The 20,746-nt window shown below is 38.6% G+C and overlaps 1 protein-coding gene and 1 long non-coding RNA gene across 3 annotated transcripts in view; one reads left to right on the top strand and one right to left on the bottom strand.

Annotated features, from left to right (window-relative positions):
- LOC110203692 (prostaglandin-E(2) 9-reductase-like) overlaps positions 1-18,462 on the bottom strand; it is a 26,611-nt gene extending 8,149 nt beyond the window's left edge. The window contains exons 1-7 of one of the 2 annotated variants that reach the window (XM_020980160.2): positions 18,296-18,461; positions 12,642-12,809; positions 10,334-10,450; positions 6,989-7,066; positions 5,638-5,760; positions 4,870-4,979; positions 4,302-4,467 (exon numbers count right to left, since the gene is read on the bottom strand). In XM_020980160.2, coding sequence (XP_020835819.1) covers positions 4,302-4,467; positions 4,870-4,979; positions 5,638-5,760; positions 6,989-7,066; positions 10,334-10,450; positions 12,642-12,809; positions 18,296-18,382 — 849 coding nt within the window. In that variant the 5' untranslated portion in view covers positions 18,383-18,461. Of the gene's footprint in view, positions 1-4,301; positions 4,468-4,869; positions 4,980-5,637; positions 5,761-6,988; positions 7,067-10,333; positions 10,451-12,641; positions 12,810-18,295 lie in introns of both variants that reach the window. The other variant, XM_020980161.2, reaches the window with a different exon arrangement.
- Positions 17,297-20,746, top strand: LOC144457786 (uncharacterized). The gene is made up of 3 exons (XR_013487293.1): positions 17,297-17,357; positions 17,459-17,580; positions 19,905-20,746. It is a non-coding gene; the product is annotated as an uncharacterized LOC144457786 (long non-coding RNA).

Below are 20,746 nucleotides of genomic sequence, written 5' to 3'. Positions count from 1 at the left end.
ACAGTTCTATCCAAATAAAAAGCTCATATGTCAAAATTAAATTTACATATGATTACTATATTAGGTTAAACATATACCAAATTGTAACATATTTCATTATGTTAGTCATATTCAACAAAGTTGGTCAAATAAATTTAATATGAAGTCTTGCCGATAATTGTAAGAATATGAGGTCTTACTGGAATACTTTTTTTTTAAATTCTTGGCAAATTTCTCACATAAAATAATTCATAATTATAATTAGAGTTTTATTTTGTATTTAGAGTTTTCATAATTATGAGTAGAATTATAATTACATAATGTAAATTTCAATTTGGAGCTTCTTTTGTAAAATTTATTACTGGCATTTTAAGCACGTCATAAATAAATCTAAAACAATATTATGAACAGTATATGGAATTACACTGGTGGTACACAACACACTGTATGTTGTTGTTGGAAAGGGTTTGGGGAACAAAAAAGTTGGGAACTGCTGCCATAGTCAACGTTTCTACAATGTGAGAAGTAAATGTGCCTGAAATATTCTTATACTTATTCATTCTCTTTTCCCTAATGCTATTGCTTTCACTCCTTCTTTGTTCTGGTTTTGAAGGTGTTAGTAGGGTGGAACATGACATCTTAATTATATGGTTGTCACCCAACTTGAGAAATTTGTAAAACATTTTTAAATCATCGAGATTCCCTCTCATATAGCTACCATGCCCCTAACTGGATCCCTCTATTAAAATTCAGGCTGAAAGGCTCTATGCCCTCTGCCCAGTTTTCCTATTCTTCATCAAGTGCTAAGGTCAAAGCCCTCTTCCTCTTCTTTGCACTCCCCGGAGATGAATAATTTAGCAAAGAACCAACATTTAGGATCTATCACTTTAAGTTAGCTTTAGTATTAATTAAAACAGAAGACTGCAGATTAAGGTAGAATATGCAGTTCACCTCCCAATAACTATAATGTCTCAAAATGAATTCTAGAGCATTAGAACCAATGAAAAGACAGAGTGAAAAAATTTTCCAGCCAAATACAACTTGGAAAGTTGGTAGGAAAAGTCTGTCTCACAGGTAAAAGGGGAACACAGTACAATGCAGGCAGCATCCAGTCAAACCAGCATCAAAGTCCTGAGTCTAGGCTCAGGTCAATGACTCTGGCACAGTAGGCCAGAAGCCAGGTCCCACAGTCTCTGAGCAGCAGGCAGCTGAGAGACCTCTCACCCCAAGAACAACAGACCAGTGGTGAGGTTCCTCTATCCCAGTACAAGAAGCTTTGGATAGTGTCCCCTCCACCCAAAGAACAGGGTCGAACTTTAAGTCACATAATAGACTGGGAAATGAGCAAAAAACAAAAAAATACAACTGACCATAGAAAGTTACTATGGTGACAGGAACAATTAAAACACAAACTCAGAAGAAGGCAACAATGTCAAAACACCTATATGCCAAGCCTCAAAGAAAAAATGTGAAATTAGTTTCAGGACCCCCCAAAAAAAACTACTAGCATGCTCAAAAAGAACTCCTGGAAGAGCTTTAAAAGGATTTTTAAAGTTAAATAAGAGAAGTAGAAGAAAAATTTGAAAACAAAATGAGAGTGACGCAAAAGAATCTGAAAAAAGAGTCAACATCTTGGGAAAGGAAGCACAGAAAATAGAAAAATGCATACAAAAATTCACTGAAGAAAACAGCTCCTTAAAAATAATTGGCCAAATGGAAAAGGAGGTACAAAAGCTCACTGAAGAAAATAATTCCTTAAAAATTAGAATTGGGCAAGTGGAAGCTAAAGACCCCATGAAACATCAGGAATCAATCAAAAAAAATTTTTTTAATGAAAAATAGGAGAAAATGTTAAGTCTCATTGAAAAAAGAACTGACCTGGAAAATAGATTCAAGGGAGACAATTGAAAACATTTCGAACTATAATAAAAAAAAAAAGCCTGGACATATTTCAAGAAATTATCAATGAAAATTCCCCTGATATCCTAGAACCAGAAAGTAAAATAGAAATTGAAAGAATCCACCAAACAGCTGTTGAAAGAGATCCTCAAATGAAAACTCCCAGGAATATTATAGCCAAATTCTACAACTCCCAGATCAAGGAAATAATACTTCAAGCAGCCAGAAAGAAACAATTGGAATGTTGTGGAGCCATAGTCAGGATTATACAGGATTTAGCAGCTTCCACATTAAAGGACTAAAGGGCTTGGAATATTATATTCCAGAAGGCAAAAGAGCTAGGATCACAACCAAGAATCACCTACCTATAAAAACTGAATATATAACCCTCAAGTGGGAAAATGTTTATTTGATGAAGTAGAGGGCTTTCAAGCATTCCTGAAAAAGACAACAGCTGAACAGAAAATGTGATTTTCAAATACAAGACTGAAGAGAAGCATAAAAGGCAAACAGGAAAGAGGAAAAGACATAAAGGATTCAATAAAGTTAAACTGTTTACAAGGAAAGGTGATACGTCTAATTCTTAAGAAGTGTGTCAGTGTTAGTCCAGTTAGAAGGAGTATACATAGAGGGAGGGTCAGCTATAAGTGGATTTTGATGTGATGACATAAAAATGAAATAAGGGATGGAAAAGAGTTTTGCACTGGGAGCAGGGGAAAGAGAGATACAATGGGGTAAATTATCTCACAAGGAAGAGGCTTTAAGAGGAATAACATATATACTCTTTTGGATATAAGAACCTAGCTTACTATATAGGGAAGTAGAAGGGGTGGGGAATAACAGCAGCAGGAAGACTGATAAAAGGGAGAGCAGATTGAGAGAAAAGGTGGTCAGAAGCAAAATGCGGGTGAGGAGGCACAGAGTACTAAGAACGAGAAGGATAAACAGAGGGAAAATAGAATGGAAGGAAACACACAGTAATCACGACTGTGAATGTGAATGGAATGTATTCACCCATAAAATGGAAGCAGACAGCACAAAAAATTAAAAGCCAGAATCCTACAATATGTTGTTGACAAGAAACACATTTGAAGAAGAGAGAGAGAGAAACAGAGGGAGAGGCACAGAGAGAGAGAGAGAGAGAGAGAGACAGAGTGACAGAGAGAGGAAGAGAAACATAGAGGCAGAGACAGAGACAGACAGACACAGAGACAGAGAGAGACAGAGAGAGTAAAGGGAAGGGGCTGGAGAAGAATCCACTACCCTGCAGCTGAAGTACCAATTAAATGAAAACTTAACAATTTTAAAGAAGTTTTGGATTTAATGTCTGCCATCTCAGGCAGCCAAAAGACTGGGGAGAATGATAGGAGAGGTAGGAAGGAGAGACAGAGCACACTTTTACCAGATCCCCCAAGGAGACATTTCAAACGAGATGTTTAAGACCTCTGAAATTTAATACGTCCAAAACAGAAGTCATTATCATTATTCCCAAAGCAACAATCATTCCAACTTTCCCAATTTCTGTATAAAGAACCATTAGTTGTCCAGTCTCCCAGGTTCATAATCTTGGAGTTACCCTTAATTCCTCACTTTCCCTCACCCTACAAATATAATTAGTTGCCAAATCTTGCTGTTTCTGCTCAACATCTCTTATATCTCATCCTTTGCTCAAACAGCTACCATCATCACTTCTCACCTGGATTATTGATCATTCTCCTTCAAGTGACTCCCCAGTTTAGTCCATTCTCCCTATTGCTGACAAAGTCATTACCCTTAAGGGCAGATCTCACTCTGTCATTATCTTATTCAATCAAATCCTTATTGTCTTGAGGATAAAATATAAACTCCTCCACAATCTGGCCCCACCCTATCTTTCTCTTGGTTCCTCACACACAACATTGCATCTGCTATCTCCTTCCCTTTGCACTGGCCATCCCCTATGCCTGAAATGCATTCTCTCTTCACTTCTACCTCACAGAATCCCTTTCTTCCTTTGGTATATCTCAAGTACCAACTTCCATATGAAGTCTTTTCTGATTCCCTTAACTGCGAATGCTCTCCCTCCCAAACTACTATGTATTTAACTACTTTGCATCTCTTTTTATTAAACAAACATGATATAAAGTGAATAACTATCAAGCAGTTATTCCAAAGTGTGTGTTACATAAACACCACATACACTGTCTCCTCAGAAAATTGAAATGAACAACTAGTTTCTTGGAGTTCTTTTGAAAGTAGCAGAGAATGTTGGTGAATTCACACTTCTCTCCACCAGATTCAATCACTGAAGTCCACTAGACTCTTTAGGAGTCAGCTTCCTAGTGACCAGCTTTCAGACGTCTCTACTTTTCATCATTTTCTCCAATATTCCATTCATCAACACCACAGTCTCTGCAGCTGCTTAACCCAACATGCCTCTTTACCTGAAAGTTCTCTTTGATCCGCTTTTCAGTGAAGCTCTTTGCCAAGACTACCACCCCTCGCTGAATCTGGTATCGAATAGCAACCTGGGCTGGGGTTCGATTGTGCTTCTTAGCAATGGCTCCCAGCACTGGGTCTTCTAGGACAAGGGGAGAATTTTGATCTACCCTGCAGGGGAAAACAAACATGTTGAAATCTGTGGTCAGGGAAGTGGGGAAGATTTCAATGCCATGTAGATAGTAATCATCCTTTAGCTTTTTTTACGTTTTTCAAAGCATTTCCATAGACATATCATTTGAACCTATAATAATATCATGAGGGGGTAGGGCAACTGTTATTATCTTCTTTTTACATATGGTGAAATGGGGCTTGGAAAGGTTAAATTCTTTCTTCAAGACCATGCAATTAGTAAAATGCCAGAAGTCAGATGGGAGGCAAATCCAGTTAATTAGAACCCCATAATCAATGCTGTTTCTACTACTCAATGTTGCACAATTTGTAAGCATGCAAAAATTTGGGCAGTCAACTGTATTAGTGATTAAGAAATCCATTACAAACCCCCTTTCTCACCATGCAGCCTCTCTGTGGGTTCCCAAGGCACTATATGCTACCAAAATGATATCATTTGACTTGCAGAACTCCAACAATTTGCTCTGGTTCAAGTAAGGATGGCATTCCACCTGCAGTACAATACATACTGAAGTTTGGGCTTATAAACATAAGATGCATGAGGCCAAAAAGGACAATATTAAGCTTTTTGGTAATCAAAGGACTTCGGAATTACCTAGCTACAACCCAAAGCACAGAATGTTAGCATGTCTATTTAAGGCCCTTTTCACATAGAGCTCTTAGTGCTGAAAGGGGCAGAAAAAGCAGTTTTCAGTTCAGGAAAAGATTTAAATTAGTTAATACAGAATGTAAGATTCAGATACTGCCATTGATGAATAGTTTCATGCCTGAAAGAAGTAGGAAAAGAACTTTGTTTAATAAAGAACTATTTAAATGTGTTTGAAGAAACATGGCTTTCAGAGATGATTTGAGCAGTTTTGAATAGAAAATCAACTGTATGATAAAAATAGACTCAAATGACCTTATGGATTATATAGAATGAAACCTTACATGTCTGTGAAAAGTCTTATGGTTTAAAGAATCAAAGAAATAAGTTTTATTTATTTAAAGCTGGGAAAATGTGAGTAGAAAGAAACAGTTTCAAAAACAAAAAATTAGATTTAGAACCATGATGAAGGTAGGAATTGCAGGGAGCTGTAGTCCCTCCCCTCATTTATCAGGAAGGTGAAGGATAGGAAAGAAACTGCACTAGAATAATAATTGTTTTACCTGATTGCAGACAGGTTTATACTTAAGCCCACGTTTATTCAGGATCATCTCCAATTGCCTGCGGTTGAAGTTGGACACTCCAATGGATTTCACGAGGCCTGCATCCTTACATTTCTCCATGGCCTGAGTAGAGAGGGATTGTGAATGCCTATAGATTCCTGGAGGACATGTGGAGTAGAACCCTTTCCCCATGCATCACCTAGCCTTGATCTTTTCGCTTCCTCTCCTCTGATTTGAAAAAAAAGAACCTCAGGAGAGGACACTTCCACAGAATTCAAATCTGGAAGGGGCTTTAGATACAATTTAGTTGAACTTCCTTATTTTCTTTTCTCTTTTGGTCAAGGAAACGAACATCTAGAGAAGTTATTGCCAAACATCATATAAGTAACCAAACCATGATTTGATTTCAGATCTTCTGACTTTTTTACTATGCTGGTTCAGTGGACAGCTCTTTATCAGCCATATTTCTGGTTTTAAGAGAAATATGTTAACTGAACTTCATCTACGTGACTACCTTTCCCATCAAACTATGAATATCTGGAGGGTTAAGTGATTATTTCAGGAAATGACATTTAAAATCATAGGAGCCAAAGCCAAGATACTCAGAAATATCAAATTAGCCTTTTATTCTTTGAAAAGGGTGATAAAATCCACACTGTCAAGAAACAAAAGTGGTAACAAACACCAGAAAAACAACCCCCCTCCAACTTTTAACTACTTTCTCTTGTTTTTAATTTCTGTTATTTTCCAGCACACTAATTACTCTCTTCCATGCCATTCCCATTCAATTTGTCATGGGTTCTTTCCCCTCGATCTCAATCTGACAAGATGTCTAAATTTCTTGGAGTTTGTAAGAAACCCTGGGAGTGTGACTCTTCTCTTTGCCCTCCCCATTCTATAGCCCACCTCAGGGGACCCAAGATCCCACTGTCACCCACAGAGGCTGCTTCAGCAATACCTTAAAGTACTTAATTCCCTGGATTTTCTGATTAGCCTGCCAATCCTCATTAATTCACACTTACATACTTTTTATATTAATATAGAATAAGAGAGTAAACCTTTAATGTCAACAGACTTCACTGTCTTTTAGTCCAGCTGCCCTCATTCTTCAAGTCATAGTTGAGATGACTCACTCAATATCCCCAAATCAGCGTCAGAGCTAAAATTAGAAGTCTAGGTTTCTAGCCTTGCACTTGTTCCACTTAACAAGCTGCCTTCCATCTTTTCATTTGAGAAAATTCGCTTCCAGCTACCTGAGGATCTCCCTCTCCAGTCACAATCACTATTCGGCAGGGCTATCTTGACCTCAAAGCCACAGCATATTTGTTGTCTGCTTCCACAAGTCACCTACCTCCCAAGTATCACGCAAATCCACAGAGTCACTGATAACTTTCTGATTTTCATCGAATGGGAACATATCTTTGCCAGGCTGTAATTAGAGAAAGGAGACTGTTCTTCTTGAGACACTCAAGCAAGTGAGTTATTCTATTCAACTCAGTGAACATTTATCAAACACCTAATATCAAATAAAAAATGCCAAATGAGGCACTGAGCCAGATGCCACAAATAAAACATGAAATGGCGATATAGTTCTTGCCTTGGAGGAGTTTACCTTCTACTAGTGGCAATCAAGTACATAGGCAATTATAATACAAGTCCACAGGATTAGAGATGTAGACCTAGAAGAAAATCTTAGAGATCATCTAATCAAACCCTCTCTTTTTATTATATACCTAAAACTTTATTGATAATTTGGGACATAAAAAACTTCTCTACAAACATTAAATTAAGCCTTATAAAAAAGCATATTTTCTGAAACAATTAACCAAAACTGCCTAATTTAATTACATGGTTCTGACTGATAGTGTGTCACTTTTTAATTTAGTAGTCTACCAATATTTAAAAAGAAAATATGTGTCCTTTAACTTGAATAGTTTAGAATGTGTTTTATACGATTGTAGTCATGTATATCCTTTCACTCATTCACTCATAAAGCACTTATTAATCACCTATGATATGTACCAAAAGGAAACAATTCACTACAGGATAGTTCTAGTAATTCCTGTTTTATTACTCATGGCCCAGAATCAAACTGCTAAATCCTTGATTCATTTTTATTCATTTGCCAGTTAATCAGCCTTCCTTCATCGTAGCTTGTTTTGCTTGAAGAAATTATCTTCTCCCCTAACTGATTCCTTCCTCTTCCCTCTCTGACTCCCTTCTTGTCCCTCCTTAGTCCAATCAACTCCCCTCTTCATTTTATCCTTTTTTTCTTATACTTCTCTTTCCCAGCATGGATGATGGGATGATTCATGTATCCCGTCATCCCCCAACCTTCTCTTTCTGTAGGGTATCTCCTTTAAACCCTCATACTCACAGTTTCTCTTTTCTCCTCACTAACCAATAGACAAAGTGGGGTTTCCCTTTTAGTTTGTGAGCATTGGACCGTCACCCAGACTCTTAAGGCTACTTGGACTTGTTGACATTTTACAAATTTCTTTTATCCCTTGCATTTGGGTAGGGGGAGGAAAATTTGGGTTAAGTGATTTGCCCAGGCTCACACATCTAGTAAGTATATGAGGGCAGATTTGAACTCAGGTTCCAATTTGAATACAGGTCCTGTTGGACTCCAGAGCCAGTACTCTATCCACTGTGCCACCTAGCTGCCCCCTGTCCCTTGCATTTCAAAGACTATTAAAGAAGATAGCCTCCAGAAGTAGAGGCAAGCAGTCAAGCTCCCACATACCAACTCTAGCAGAACTAAACTTCATTTCACACTGAATAATGATCAAGAAATTAATGAGAAACAACAAGAAATGAAATCTTCTACTCCAGAACTGTACAAAAAGTCACCCAGCAGCGCAGAGTCAAGAAAAGAACACCCTTTCTCTCCCCCCAAGCAAAGCTTCCTAGAGAGATGTGGCATCTCTAGTCTGCAATGCTCTCAGTCTAGGTTTAGCAAGAACAGAGGACTCACCTGAGAAAGCCCTAGGGTGCAGGCCTTGAAAACCCTGGGGTGGAACAGCTGGAAGAAATACTGAGGTGCTACTGAGCTTAGGTTGGAACAGCCAAGGTCAAACAAAGCTAAGGGGATCTGAACATTCTGTTCTGAGATACCCCAGAAAACCCAGCTCCCTGAACCTCAAAGGACATGGGGAGCCAAACTCTAGGAGATGGAGGTCAGCACAAGAATCCAAGCTAAGACCAAGCAGAGCAAACCACTTGACCCAAAAGTGCAGCAAGGGCCCTTGCCTGGCCCTGGAACAAAGCCCCATTTAAGAAACTGAATTCAGAGATGACTAAATCAAACACCCAAAATAATAATTTTTAAAAGTATTGCAAATCCAACTAAAAAAAAAAGAAGAGAGAGATTTATCAGTGGAACAGATTAAGTATATCACATACTGGTGCAAATATATCTAATCCCTTAATATGCAACAAAAAGAAGACCCAGTTACTGGAGTAGGTACTCACTATTTAACAAAAACTGTTGGAGAAATTGAATGGTAGTATGGAAGAAATTAAATTTAGATGAGTATCTCATACCTTATGCAAAGATAAGCTCCAGATGTGTATGTGACCTATGTGTAAAAAACTTTAACATAAATTAATTGGACAATCTTGCTTTGTTTCTAACCTAGGCAGGTTTGCTTCTCCTGAGGCAACCTGGAGGCTCACCAGATCTGTGCTGGTCTTGGTGGGAACCATGGATAAGCAGTAGCACTACTATAGCTCAGAACTCTCTAACTTGAGCCATCTACCAGCCTTAACCTCCCCAGGAGCAGGTGCAGATTAAAAATAAGCAACACAAATATCATGTTATATCCTGATGGACCAAGAATGTGGAAGTCCCCAACCTCCTGGTGGTCTAACATTAGAAAGTCCCTCACCCTTATGCAATGAGAGTTGACCTTGACAATGGACTTATTCCACTGTTGGGGTTTCTTCCTGTCCTTGGATAAGAGACACTGAAGTTTTTTCTCAAAGGACTGCTTTCACAATTGTCAAAGACTAATTGTGAAACCTTGTTCTCTTCTCCTTATCCTCTGCCTTTAAACATTTGTTTATTCTGGTAGTAAATCCCACCACTTGCATTCCAAATACTCCTTTTTTCTGCTTTGACTGATACCCCAAGCCTTTTCTGTGGAATGCTTTTTTTCTATCCTCAATTGTTATGCAATGTTGCTGATTGGCTGTGTACTCTAAGCAGTCTGAAAGTCATAAAACCAAATTTATACTCAATCAAAAGAAAATGAATTTGCTATCAGCAAGAGCAGATTCCCTAGCACTCTAATAAATCTCTAAGCTTTTTCCTCCTATCTTTGACCCACACTCACTGGACCTTGCAGACAAGTATGCCTCTCCCAAGAGGTCAAGAGAATTCCCTAACACAGGGACTATAGGCATTCACCACCATGACCAGCCTTATCTCTTAAGGTTAAATCAGGATTTATTTAGGAAATGTTTACTTACAGGCATCTACTTTAAATATTAGGACACTGACACCCAACCCTATCAACAATGGCTTTTTTTTTCCTGTCAAAACGTTAATCTGCAGTCCTCTAGAGACAAAGCCCAAATAAGGACAAAACATTCCTTCACTTCTTACAGAAGCAGGGCTGAAAATGCCAAGGCAGAAAAGGGAGAAATGTGGTCAAAATATCTTTGTGTACCTAGACAAGGTTCTAGTACTTACTTTAAAAGACATGGGGCAGTGGATAATATAAAGGTCAATGTAATCAAGCTGGAGGTTTTTCAGCGTCTCTTCCAAGGCAGGCCTGACCAATTCTGGGCGGTGGTATGTATTCCAAAGCTAAAGGGAGTGAAAGAACATTCAAAGTAACCTGGAATATTCTTTATCAAAGCAATTCCTAGCAGAACAGCAAATTGTGGCAATACCAGGACAGCAGACTGAGTTCTCAGAATGGCCAGTTTACAGAAAAATTGTGTGTAAGCTCATCCTTGTCACTTAACCTCTCTGTGCCTGTCTCCATAAAATGAGAGACAACAAATAAATTCTATCTACCTTCAAGAGTTCTTATGAGGTTCAAAAGAGACATCCCATGCTTTGTAAACTGCAAAAGGACCTCTTTGGGAAGGAGAGAAATTTACCCACTAGAGCAAGGGTCTTGACTACCTATTGAAGGAGGTTGTGAATGAATGTACACCCAGTATGGAGACATCTCTGAATCAGGGGTTTTAAAAGTACGAGACAAGCCTGAAGCTAGAAAGTTAAGAGGAAGAAACTCATGGATTGAGGTGAGGTGTTTTCTGTGGGCCAAACCTATCTGACCATTGAACAACGAGGTATCCTCTCAACTCATGTTAATGCTGGATTTTGAATATTAACAAAGCCGTGTTTTGGTAACTTACACTAGGAAGCAGTAGCTACAGAATCAAATGTCAAAAGACATAGTAGGGAAGTAGGCACTGACATACAACACCTTCACTTTCACCTTATTGGTTGGGTAAGTGGCCAATTTTCACTACATCAGTTCCTAAGATTGAACACAAAGATGATTTAATAGCACACCAGAGACAGACAACAGGCTAGATTTGTTCCTTTCTATGCTTTTAGTTTGGGAGGAGGTTTTAGGAGATGATAAGCAACATTGCTATTACTTTAATCTCTTACTATTTACTTTTCTTCCTATTTCACTTTGGAAACCTTTAATATGATTTAATTAATTGTCCTAATCCAAACTCCTGTCCCCAACAAAGTAATGTAATGACTAACATCTTCTGCAAGTTCAGGGACTTTTGAAATGCTAGAAACCAGCCACCTTTGGGGACCAAAGGAAAAGAATAAGACTGAGCTAGAATAGGTTGATAAAGTACCTTTTAATCCTTTTCTCATCTAACTCCAGTTAAATACAGATAGCATGACAAGACTATGAGAAAACCTTTAGACTTCTTAATTAATTTAATTAAATAAAACCCATGAAACTTTTTAATGATATAATAGCATGTTGCTGAATTTCTAACAAATTTGAGTGCACATTACTGCTATTCAGAAGCAATTAAGCCCACATACTCTTCCTTAAAAAAAAAAAAGTTGCAATCTACTTTGTTTTTGTCTGTTCTTAAAGGCATTCTTCTATGTTCCCACAATGATAAGGTGCTTTTAAAGAATGACTAATATGACTAATAATCAGCTACATATTTATGATTTGTATTCTTTCCATTAAATCTGGAATTCAACTTCCTGTTACATAATTTATTTCTAACTTACAAAAAAAAAATACAGGTTTATCAAGCACTAAATTCCACAGTAAGAATATTACTTTCCTCCAAATTAACTCTACTTTTGACCCATTAGATAAAAAGAAAAGTCCACTAACTGATCATCCCATACATTCTCACAATTTAGTCAAGGAGCTTATGTCCTGACTGAACGTAGGAATAATTTAGATTATAGTCTTCAGGTTTAAATTTAAACTGCTAGCACAACTATGAAACTGTCAATTCAAAATAGTGAGTCCACTGAATACCAAAAAAATGATATTTGGCATGTCATAATAAGACGAATAATCTCACAGCTGCTCATTTAGAAAATATAGTCACTGTTTCTCCTTAATAGCTTTTCCTGAAGGTGCTTGTTTCTCTCCTTGTCCCTGAAGAGATTTCTTAATTATTTATCTAGGGAAATTAAATGTTCAGCTATTTTAAACTTGCTTATAGGAGTGTAAGCTCCTGAAGAGCAAAGACAATGTCTGTTCTTTAATGAATATCCCTGTGCAAGTGTGCATCTTGCTTATTAACTGAGTGGCCACTCTACTTTTGAAATTAAATGACTGGAAGTTAAATTCCATTGTTTCTCATCAACATTAGCTATCCTTCCTCTTTTCCCTTATGCAGCATAATTCATTTTTGTTTTCTAGATTGCCTTGGTTGGGAGGACTCCCCTTTGTTCCACATAGAATATTGTTTATATTTTGTCACCTTTTTTTTATTTTGAAAAAAAATCCCACAAAATTCAATCCCTGATTTCCTCCCAACAATACCTTCCCGGTGTAGAATATGTCCTTTCTGGTCACTGTCCCATCGGCAATCTTCGCGCGGATTGCCTGTCCAACTTCTTTTTCATTTTCATATAGGAAAGCCCCATCAATATGGCGGAAGCCCACCTCAATAGCCACCTTTGTGGCCATCTCACCTTCGCTTTTGGGAACCTAAGGATTCAAACGGAGAGAGTTTCAACCTGGATAAAGATACCTTAGCCCAATGGACCCCCTTCCCTATACATGGCCCTTTAACTATTGCTTCTCCTTTCCTCTATTCTATCTCTCCAGCTCCACTTTCTCCCTTGCTTGTCTTTTCTTGGTCAAGTACTACTGAAGTCTTCCATTGAGCAGCTGCATTTTGTAATTTGTTTTCTTTAGATCCTGATGCTTGTTTATTTTTCCATTTGGCCATTCTAAGAAGTATGGGGCTATTAGGTAATAGAGAGAATTAGACATTTTGCCAGATAGACAGATGCCCACGTCAGTTGAATTCTTTGACTTAGACCAAGGGTGGGGAACCTGTGGCCTTGAGGCTACATGAGGCCTTCTTGGTCCTCAGGTGGGCCCTTTGAATCCAAACTTCACAGAACAAATCCCCTTAATAAAAGGATTTCTTCTGTAAAACTCAGACTTAGTCAAAAGGCAACACCCAAGGATTTAGAAGGCCACATGTGGCCTCCAGGTCCCAGGTTCCCCACCCCTGGCTTAGATTTCAATCTTCAGACTTCAGTTTCAGGATCTGCTACTATACGTTACATGCCTTTCCTCCTCCCACAGCCCATAGTTTGATGGAATGTTTTGTTTTAAGTATATTGAGTTACAGGCTTTTGCAAGACAGCAAAGTACTATGCCAGAAAACTGGGCAATAATAATTCACATTGCAAAGCCAATAATGCCTAAAGGAGGAGAAAAGTTTTCAACAATAAGAAGTTTGGGAGAAGACTTTTTGTCCATTAGAGAAAAAAATGAAAAAAAAAAGATAAACTTAAGAGAATCACTCCCAATCATAGATTAAAAAAGAAAAAGAAGAAAATTAACTTGACTTCTGCTATCTATGACTACATATTTAAATTAAAATTCTAGAATCACCTAAAGGAACAAGACACAGAGTTTAGAATTACTGTTAGGGAATCTATACCTATAGCCTTAGCTATCATATTGATAAGGATAAGAGGTCAAACAATTCAAGTTTCAAAGTGTTGGTAGTGAGATTTTGCCAACAACCACTTTAGGTACAAATATGGAAAACCCCATTAATGTAAAAGAATTAGATCCATCCAACCAATAAATAGGCTAAATAATGATGTTGCAGTATAACTGGCTACTTACTCAGCTCAATGTAACTTTTTTTGAATTATATATAATAATGCTTTGTACTTTATTACATGTATATGTAGTGTTGCATGTATGTTATTCATATATATATGTATATATATACATATGTATATATATATATATATATATATATATTTACCGTTGCTAGAGTTTGCCTTATTAGAAGCAGCTTGTTAAGTGTTGCTTTGAATTGTGATATGCATATAATATGTATACTTTATGTATATATGGTGATGAGTTGTACTATAAAGAAAGCTGAGCACCACAGAATTGATGCTTTCATACTGTGGTGCGGAGAAGACTTTTGAGAGTCCCTTAGACAGCAAGGAGATCAAATTACTCATTACTAATTAATTCAGGCTAATCACTGGAAGGTCAAATACTGAAGGTGGACATGAACTTGGACAGATTTTGAGAGATAGTGGAGGACAGAAGGACCTGGTGTGCTGTGGCCCATGGAGTCACAAAGAACCATACATGACTGAACCACAAATATTATAAGTAACATTAGGGTGAATGTTATATATCCCAAAATGATTTTCAAGAAATGAAATTATAGGTTGCAGGGAATACAACACCAGGTTCAGCAGCTTTTCCCACAGACTACAGGTACTATTACTATATGTTTAAGGGAGATTAGAAAAAAGGGGGGGGAAGATTGTAGCAGAAAAGGACATCAACCTCTCTCCCCCTTTTTTTTTATTCATTTATTTTGATTTATTAACAATCATTTCCATAAGCTTTTGAGTTTTAAATTTTTCTCCCTCTCCCTCCCCAAGACTTAGGCTATATATATACATTCCTGTTAAACATATTTTCACATAAGGATGTAAGGAAGAATTAGAACCAATAGGAGGAACCATCAAAAAGAGGAAACAAAACAAAACAAAAGAAAAAAAATAGCAAATAGTGTGCTTCGATCTCCATTCAAACTCCATAGTTCTTTCTTTGGAAGTGGATAGCATTTTCCATCATGAGACCTTTGGAGATGTCTTTGATCCTTGCATTCTCCTTCTCCTTTGTAAGGAAAAGTCTTCAGTGAGGTTCCTCCCACCAAATGAGGGTATGCATGGAATAGTTAAGAATTCAAGAAAAGGCTTCTCCTTCTTCTGTCTAGTCAAAGGAAAAACTATTAACTAAGACTGACCACAAGAGAGGAGAACTTTGGAGAACACAGTGAAGAAAAAGGCCTAAAGAAACCCAATGGAGCTTGTAAAAGAAAGGTACTCAACTTGATCTGATCCCCCAGAGTAGAGAAGACCTAGAATTTAACCCCTAAGGCCTAAGTAACAAAAATGAATTAAGCAAAAATTAAAATAAAAAAAACTTTTATGAATACAGAGATGACAAAGGCACTAACCAGAAGAGAATGCAAAAACTTCTGTAATCAAAACCACAAAGAAAAAAAAGCTTGCCCACAAGAAAACTTCTAATTTTTTTTTAATTGTGAGTTTAAAGAAAAGTATAAAAGAAATCAGAATTACTGAGACAAGAACTGGGAAAAGGAGCAATAGCTTAATAGCAGAGGTACAAAACTTCAGTAACACACTCTCTAAAAATCAGAATGGACAAAACAGAAATGAATGATTCTACAAGACAACACAATTCGTAAAACAGGGTCAAAAGCAATGTGAAAATGAGAAAATAAAGTGAATGGGAATGGGATGAATTCATCCATAAAATAGAAGTTGGAATGGATTTGGAAAATAAAATTCAACAACATATTGTTTACAAGAAACTTACTTGAAATAGACTCAAAAAGAGTTAAAATAAGGGGTTGGGACAAAATCTATTATGACTCAGCTGAACACAAAATAGCCGGGATAACAATTATGCTATTATGCAATGGCAATCGCCAAAATAGATTTAATTTTAAAAGAGATAAACAGAAAATTCATTTTACTGAAAGGTAACACAATGAATTGATTTCGTACTCAATATACATGTAATCAATAGCACAACATTAAAAACAAAGAAAAAACTAAATGAATTACAAAGAGAAACAAACCATAAAACTATAATAGCAAGGGACTTCAATTTACCCCATCAGCCCTAGATAAAATAACAAAAAATAAGTGAAAAATTAAGAACATGAATAGAATCTTTTGTAAATTAGATATGATAGACCTCTAATGATTATCGAAAGGAAATAGAAATTAGTATTCATATTTCTCAGCTGTGTATGACTGCTTTGCAAAAATTGACCATGACATCATAATAATGTTATATTATAAAGGGCCACTGAAAAAAGTATTAAAAATAAACCATACCACAAAGCTCCATTGAAATATCATTTTGTCCAGAAAGCCTTCCCTTATCCCATTTCTCCCTCTCCCTACTTGGTTATTATCTCTACTTCAAACTTCTCATAATTCTTTGCAGTATAACTCTCTAATGTTATTATCATACAACGTATATTTATAGTTTTTCTGTGTCTGTGTCTTATTTCTCTTTTAGGTTGTGAGTTTCATGAAATTAGGAGCAGTGTCTTAGCTAACAGACCAGAAAGTATTAACGGGATTCCATCTTGTTCTCCCTAGCCTGAAGGTCTCCAGATACCATGTTTCATTTTCTTGTTAGGGTGGCCCTGCTTTGGCTTGTACCCTTCCTCAGCTACTCAGTCAGTAAGTCCAGACCTTCACCCTATGTAACCTCAACCAATCATAAAATTTGATGCAGCTAACTACACCCCACAACAACTCCTTCCCCTTCTTCTGCCCCTCCCCCCCAAACCGTTCTCCCAAAAGTCCTGGTTTCACCTCAGAACTAAAGGGGAGGAGGCAGACAAAGCATGTCTGACAGTGAGACAGTGACACCTAGGGAGATAATGGGCTCAGAGCTGTGGCTGTTGATCTCCCCACAGCTGGGCTATTTCCCCACAAATTCCAGACTATTTCAAGAGCCCTGCCATCCTGAATGAAGGAAGAAATAAACTGCCTGCTCTCTGGAGACCACTATGTGGAAGCAGAGACAAGGATGGGGCTGGAAAAAACCTCTTTCTCTTGGCTGGCTCCCATCTGTGCTCAGATGTTAAGCAAAATATAACCCAACTATTACCTTTCTGTCTCTTTCCCCTTTACTACCTGCAATATTCACACAGCAACATGGATACTTCCCAAATACAGCTTTGCTTGCTATGCACTCTTTTCCCCTAATGCTCAGACTCCTTCAATATCCAGATGCCCTCATGGTGACCCTGCATTTCCTGCGCCTGTATCTGAAATAAAGCTGTCCCTTCTCCTCACCCCCCAGGAAGTCAGGGGAATCCACCCACACGTCTTCCAACATCCATGTCCCCTCCCTCCCCCTCCCCCCCCAGCCCAGAGGTGAACAGGTTCAATACGGAATCTGTCCATACAGTACAACCGTTACTCTTATAAGGTATTGTCTGTGGTACAAATTTACTTCACGGATGGTGCACACTCATAGTAATTTTGTGACTGAAAGTGTAATTATGAAATGGCTTGTGCTTATGCCTTCAGAGCTAAAAGAGCTCCTTTGCCTTGCCCTGGGCAAGGTCCTTCTCTCCAGTGTGGTTCTCTTTTCGTCCTCAAGCCTCAGTCAAAGGAATGCTGGGCAACATTAAGGACCAAGTCAACTACAGGTAAAAAATTGTATTAAAAAAATGATATAATTAAATTTAAATTAAATTAATTTTATGTAATACTTATAGTTTATAAGATTTGTATAATTTATAAACACAATTAAAATAATTGAAAATAATATTAAATCTGGCAAATATTCTACAACAGAATTTTTTTAAAAAACATGACTAAGCAGAAGTAAGGCAGGTGGCAAAACCTCTGTTTTTCTCTTAGTACTTTGGCTCCTGGATACAGCATGCATAATATAAAGCCCCACATTCTCTCTGCTGGATTCTTTAATTATCATGTCTCAAGGTCTCAAATATGGGAAAGGCAGATACAGCAGACACTGTGTGCCACAGATGGTCCTCTCCTTTCCTCATACACTCCCAACAGCTTTTGCAAACTCTGGGCTTAGTGAAAAACCTTCTTCCCTCCCACCTGAGGACTGATCTCACCTTAGCTGTCTTCCCAACCTGGGAAGAGCTACAGCTCCAGGCTCTCTGGCCCACCGGTGTTGGTTAACTTCAAGATGTGATGTATTTACTACAGTGTCAGGGTTATACAGAAATTCACTATCCTGTATTTGACATGTAATTATGTATTTCTACCCCAGAGTCTCTGCACCATACTGGGTGTTATGGTATGAGAAGGGAATTAGAATAACATACTTCATCGACCCTCCCAGTGTCCAACTCATCCTCACCCACAAACCCCAATGCTCTCTATACTTACACTTCTGGGTGCATAAGTACCAAGTCCCAGCACCGGGATGGTATTCCCATCATTCATTGTCACCCTATGAGAGCTGGAAAGAGCCATTTCTTTCACCTCACAGGTCAGGTCAGTTCTGTGCAAAGTCAGAAACCTCTCACGCTGTGGCAAAGACTACTGGACAGAATCGCTGGCTGTTTATATTTATACTCTATTGCTCAATAAAGCTCAGAGGGAGTGGCATGGTTTTCAAGTTGCATAGGGTGGGGTGGGGGAACAGCAAGCCATGATCACCCATCTACAGCTTCCCCAGAAGCATGGCTACATTGAAATGTTAAAGTGAGTAAACAAAGTCTCCATTTGACTTAAATTTGATTGCTATCCCCTTTCTCAGTAGTTATTCCTAAAGAATGGTGGGGGAGTCTGAGTGGGAGGACTGCAGATGGAGGGCTAGAACAGGGAAGAAGTGGTTGGGGAGGGAGAGATCACAGAGAGGGAGCAACATGATGGGAAGGGGGAAAGGAGAAGAAAGCTAAGTTCGTGAGCTGATTTGGCCATATTTGCTCAAGTCGAAACTGTCCCAGCCACCTGCTCATATTTCACTAATTCATCAACCCATACCTGTATTGTTGTGTGGTGTGGGAGACCCATAGCTAGAGTCTGAACTTTTGGAGAAAGCACTATCCAATTGCAGCTGACACAGGCTAAACATAAGATGTGTCAGGCTAGAGGGCAGGTGGTGGGGTGAAGTGTGCATAAATCTAGTCTTTCAAATCCACTTCCTTTAGGAACTTCATTCCCATCCATCCAGATGCCCACTAGCAAGCTGACTGCAACCGGGAATTCATCTTTACAAGGTGAAGTCCGAATAACTCCCCATCTCAACTACCTAAAAGGGACAAAAAATATCCACTTTCTGGAGGTTCTAATAAATTTAGTTGGCTCTGTAAATCTATATCCTCAAAGAGCCTCTAGGCTATGGAAGTCCTGTACTGAGAGCCTCTCAGCATTTCTCCACTGGATCATGCCCCTGGGAACCATCCTTCCAGAGACTCCTCAGGTTTCAGTTTGAACTTCTACAACCATCCTCTTCCTCCACAAGCAATGATGGGATAAGCTTATTATTTTCTTAACACTAGTGGGAGCTTCCCAGTCTTTACCACATCTGCTCTCCTCCATCCTCAGGATTCCAACCCAACAGAATCATAATCCTGGGTGAGAGATCACAGGGTAGTTTACTCAATGGAGCCTGTTAGTATTACTTCAGGAGAGAATCATTCCCTTGAGTGGCCCCTGACTCCATTAGCTACTCTCCCCTTTCATTTTGAGATCTCAGAAAGCCTCTAACTACTGAATCCACTGACTCAGTTGTTTTTAGTCTTGCTATGCTGGAGCCCAGTTTCTGTCAAAAAGCCAACAGCCAGGGAATGTTGGCTTTAGCAATTTCTCTATCCTCCCAGACAGTCTCCTGCTACACCTATTGAGCTAATCCCTCAGGCTGAGTGGGAGCCTGCTCCAGTCCTAGAGAGAACACTCCCCATACCAAATCAAGAGGGCTTTCTGTTCATAGGGAGCCATGCAATGTCCTCCCACCCCCATCTGATTAACCTAGTCTCCTCTTTATTTTCAGGGTTCTTCCCTCATCTCCGTCATGATGTGAGCCACGAGGCTGCCTTCTCTCTTAACCCCACCTGCTAAAACTATGCCAGTGTTGAAGGAGCTGCCTTACAACCAGCACCATTTTGAGGTCCACTTAGGGACAAAATAAGGTAGAATCCAGAAAGTAGAGATGAAGAGGAACAGTATTCCAATCATGCTAGTCACCCTACCAACATATTCCCTTCCCTCCATGACCAAATGACCCTGAAATGTGGCTCTTTACATCCTCAACAGCCTAAAGGTCTTTTGGTCAGTGGGCTTGATTGAGTTCCTGAGTCAATGATAAAGACATAATAACCCTAAGAAACTGGCAGGTAGAGCAGTAAGCCCCACCTGCTCCTCCTTTCCTTTCTCCTGGTAACTAGAATGCTGAGTGCCTGTTGTCAACCTCCAGAGCTCAGTCTAATAAAAGAAAGACAAATACAATTAGGTTGTATGCCTATTTCTCTCCAAGTGGGCAGCATGCAGGCATCCATGCTTGGGAACTGCAGTTGAATTGAGTTCAAAAAAAGGGTGAGTTGAAGGAGATTACATACCCATAGATAAAAGAAGTGTTCCCTCCTCCCTCCTCACCTAACTCAGGATGCCTGTCTTTTCTCAGTCAAAATTAGGTTCCATAGAACAAGAAAGTAGCCCCAGCAAATCTGGTTTCTGTCAACCATAAACAAGGGAATGTCACAAAACAAGAGAGTGTCATAACAAGGTAGTGTCTTAACAAGAGAGGGCCATAAAACAACAAGATAACAAAAGAAATGCCATTAATCAAGATAATGATCCTGTGATAGTGATATAGAGTCCATCTAAACAGGGAAA

The sequence above is a fragment of the Phascolarctos cinereus genome, unplaced genomic scaffold (assembly GCF_003287225.1).
Source record: "Phascolarctos cinereus isolate Bilbo 61053 unplaced genomic scaffold, phaCin_HiC Scaffold_1;HRSCAF=81, whole genome shotgun sequence".
In the NCBI taxonomy this organism is placed as follows: domain Eukaryota; kingdom Metazoa; phylum Chordata; class Mammalia; order Diprotodontia; family Phascolarctidae; genus Phascolarctos; species Phascolarctos cinereus.
The sequence above is the reverse complement of the archived record's forward strand: the minus strand, read 5'-3'. Positions and strand labels throughout refer to the sequence as shown.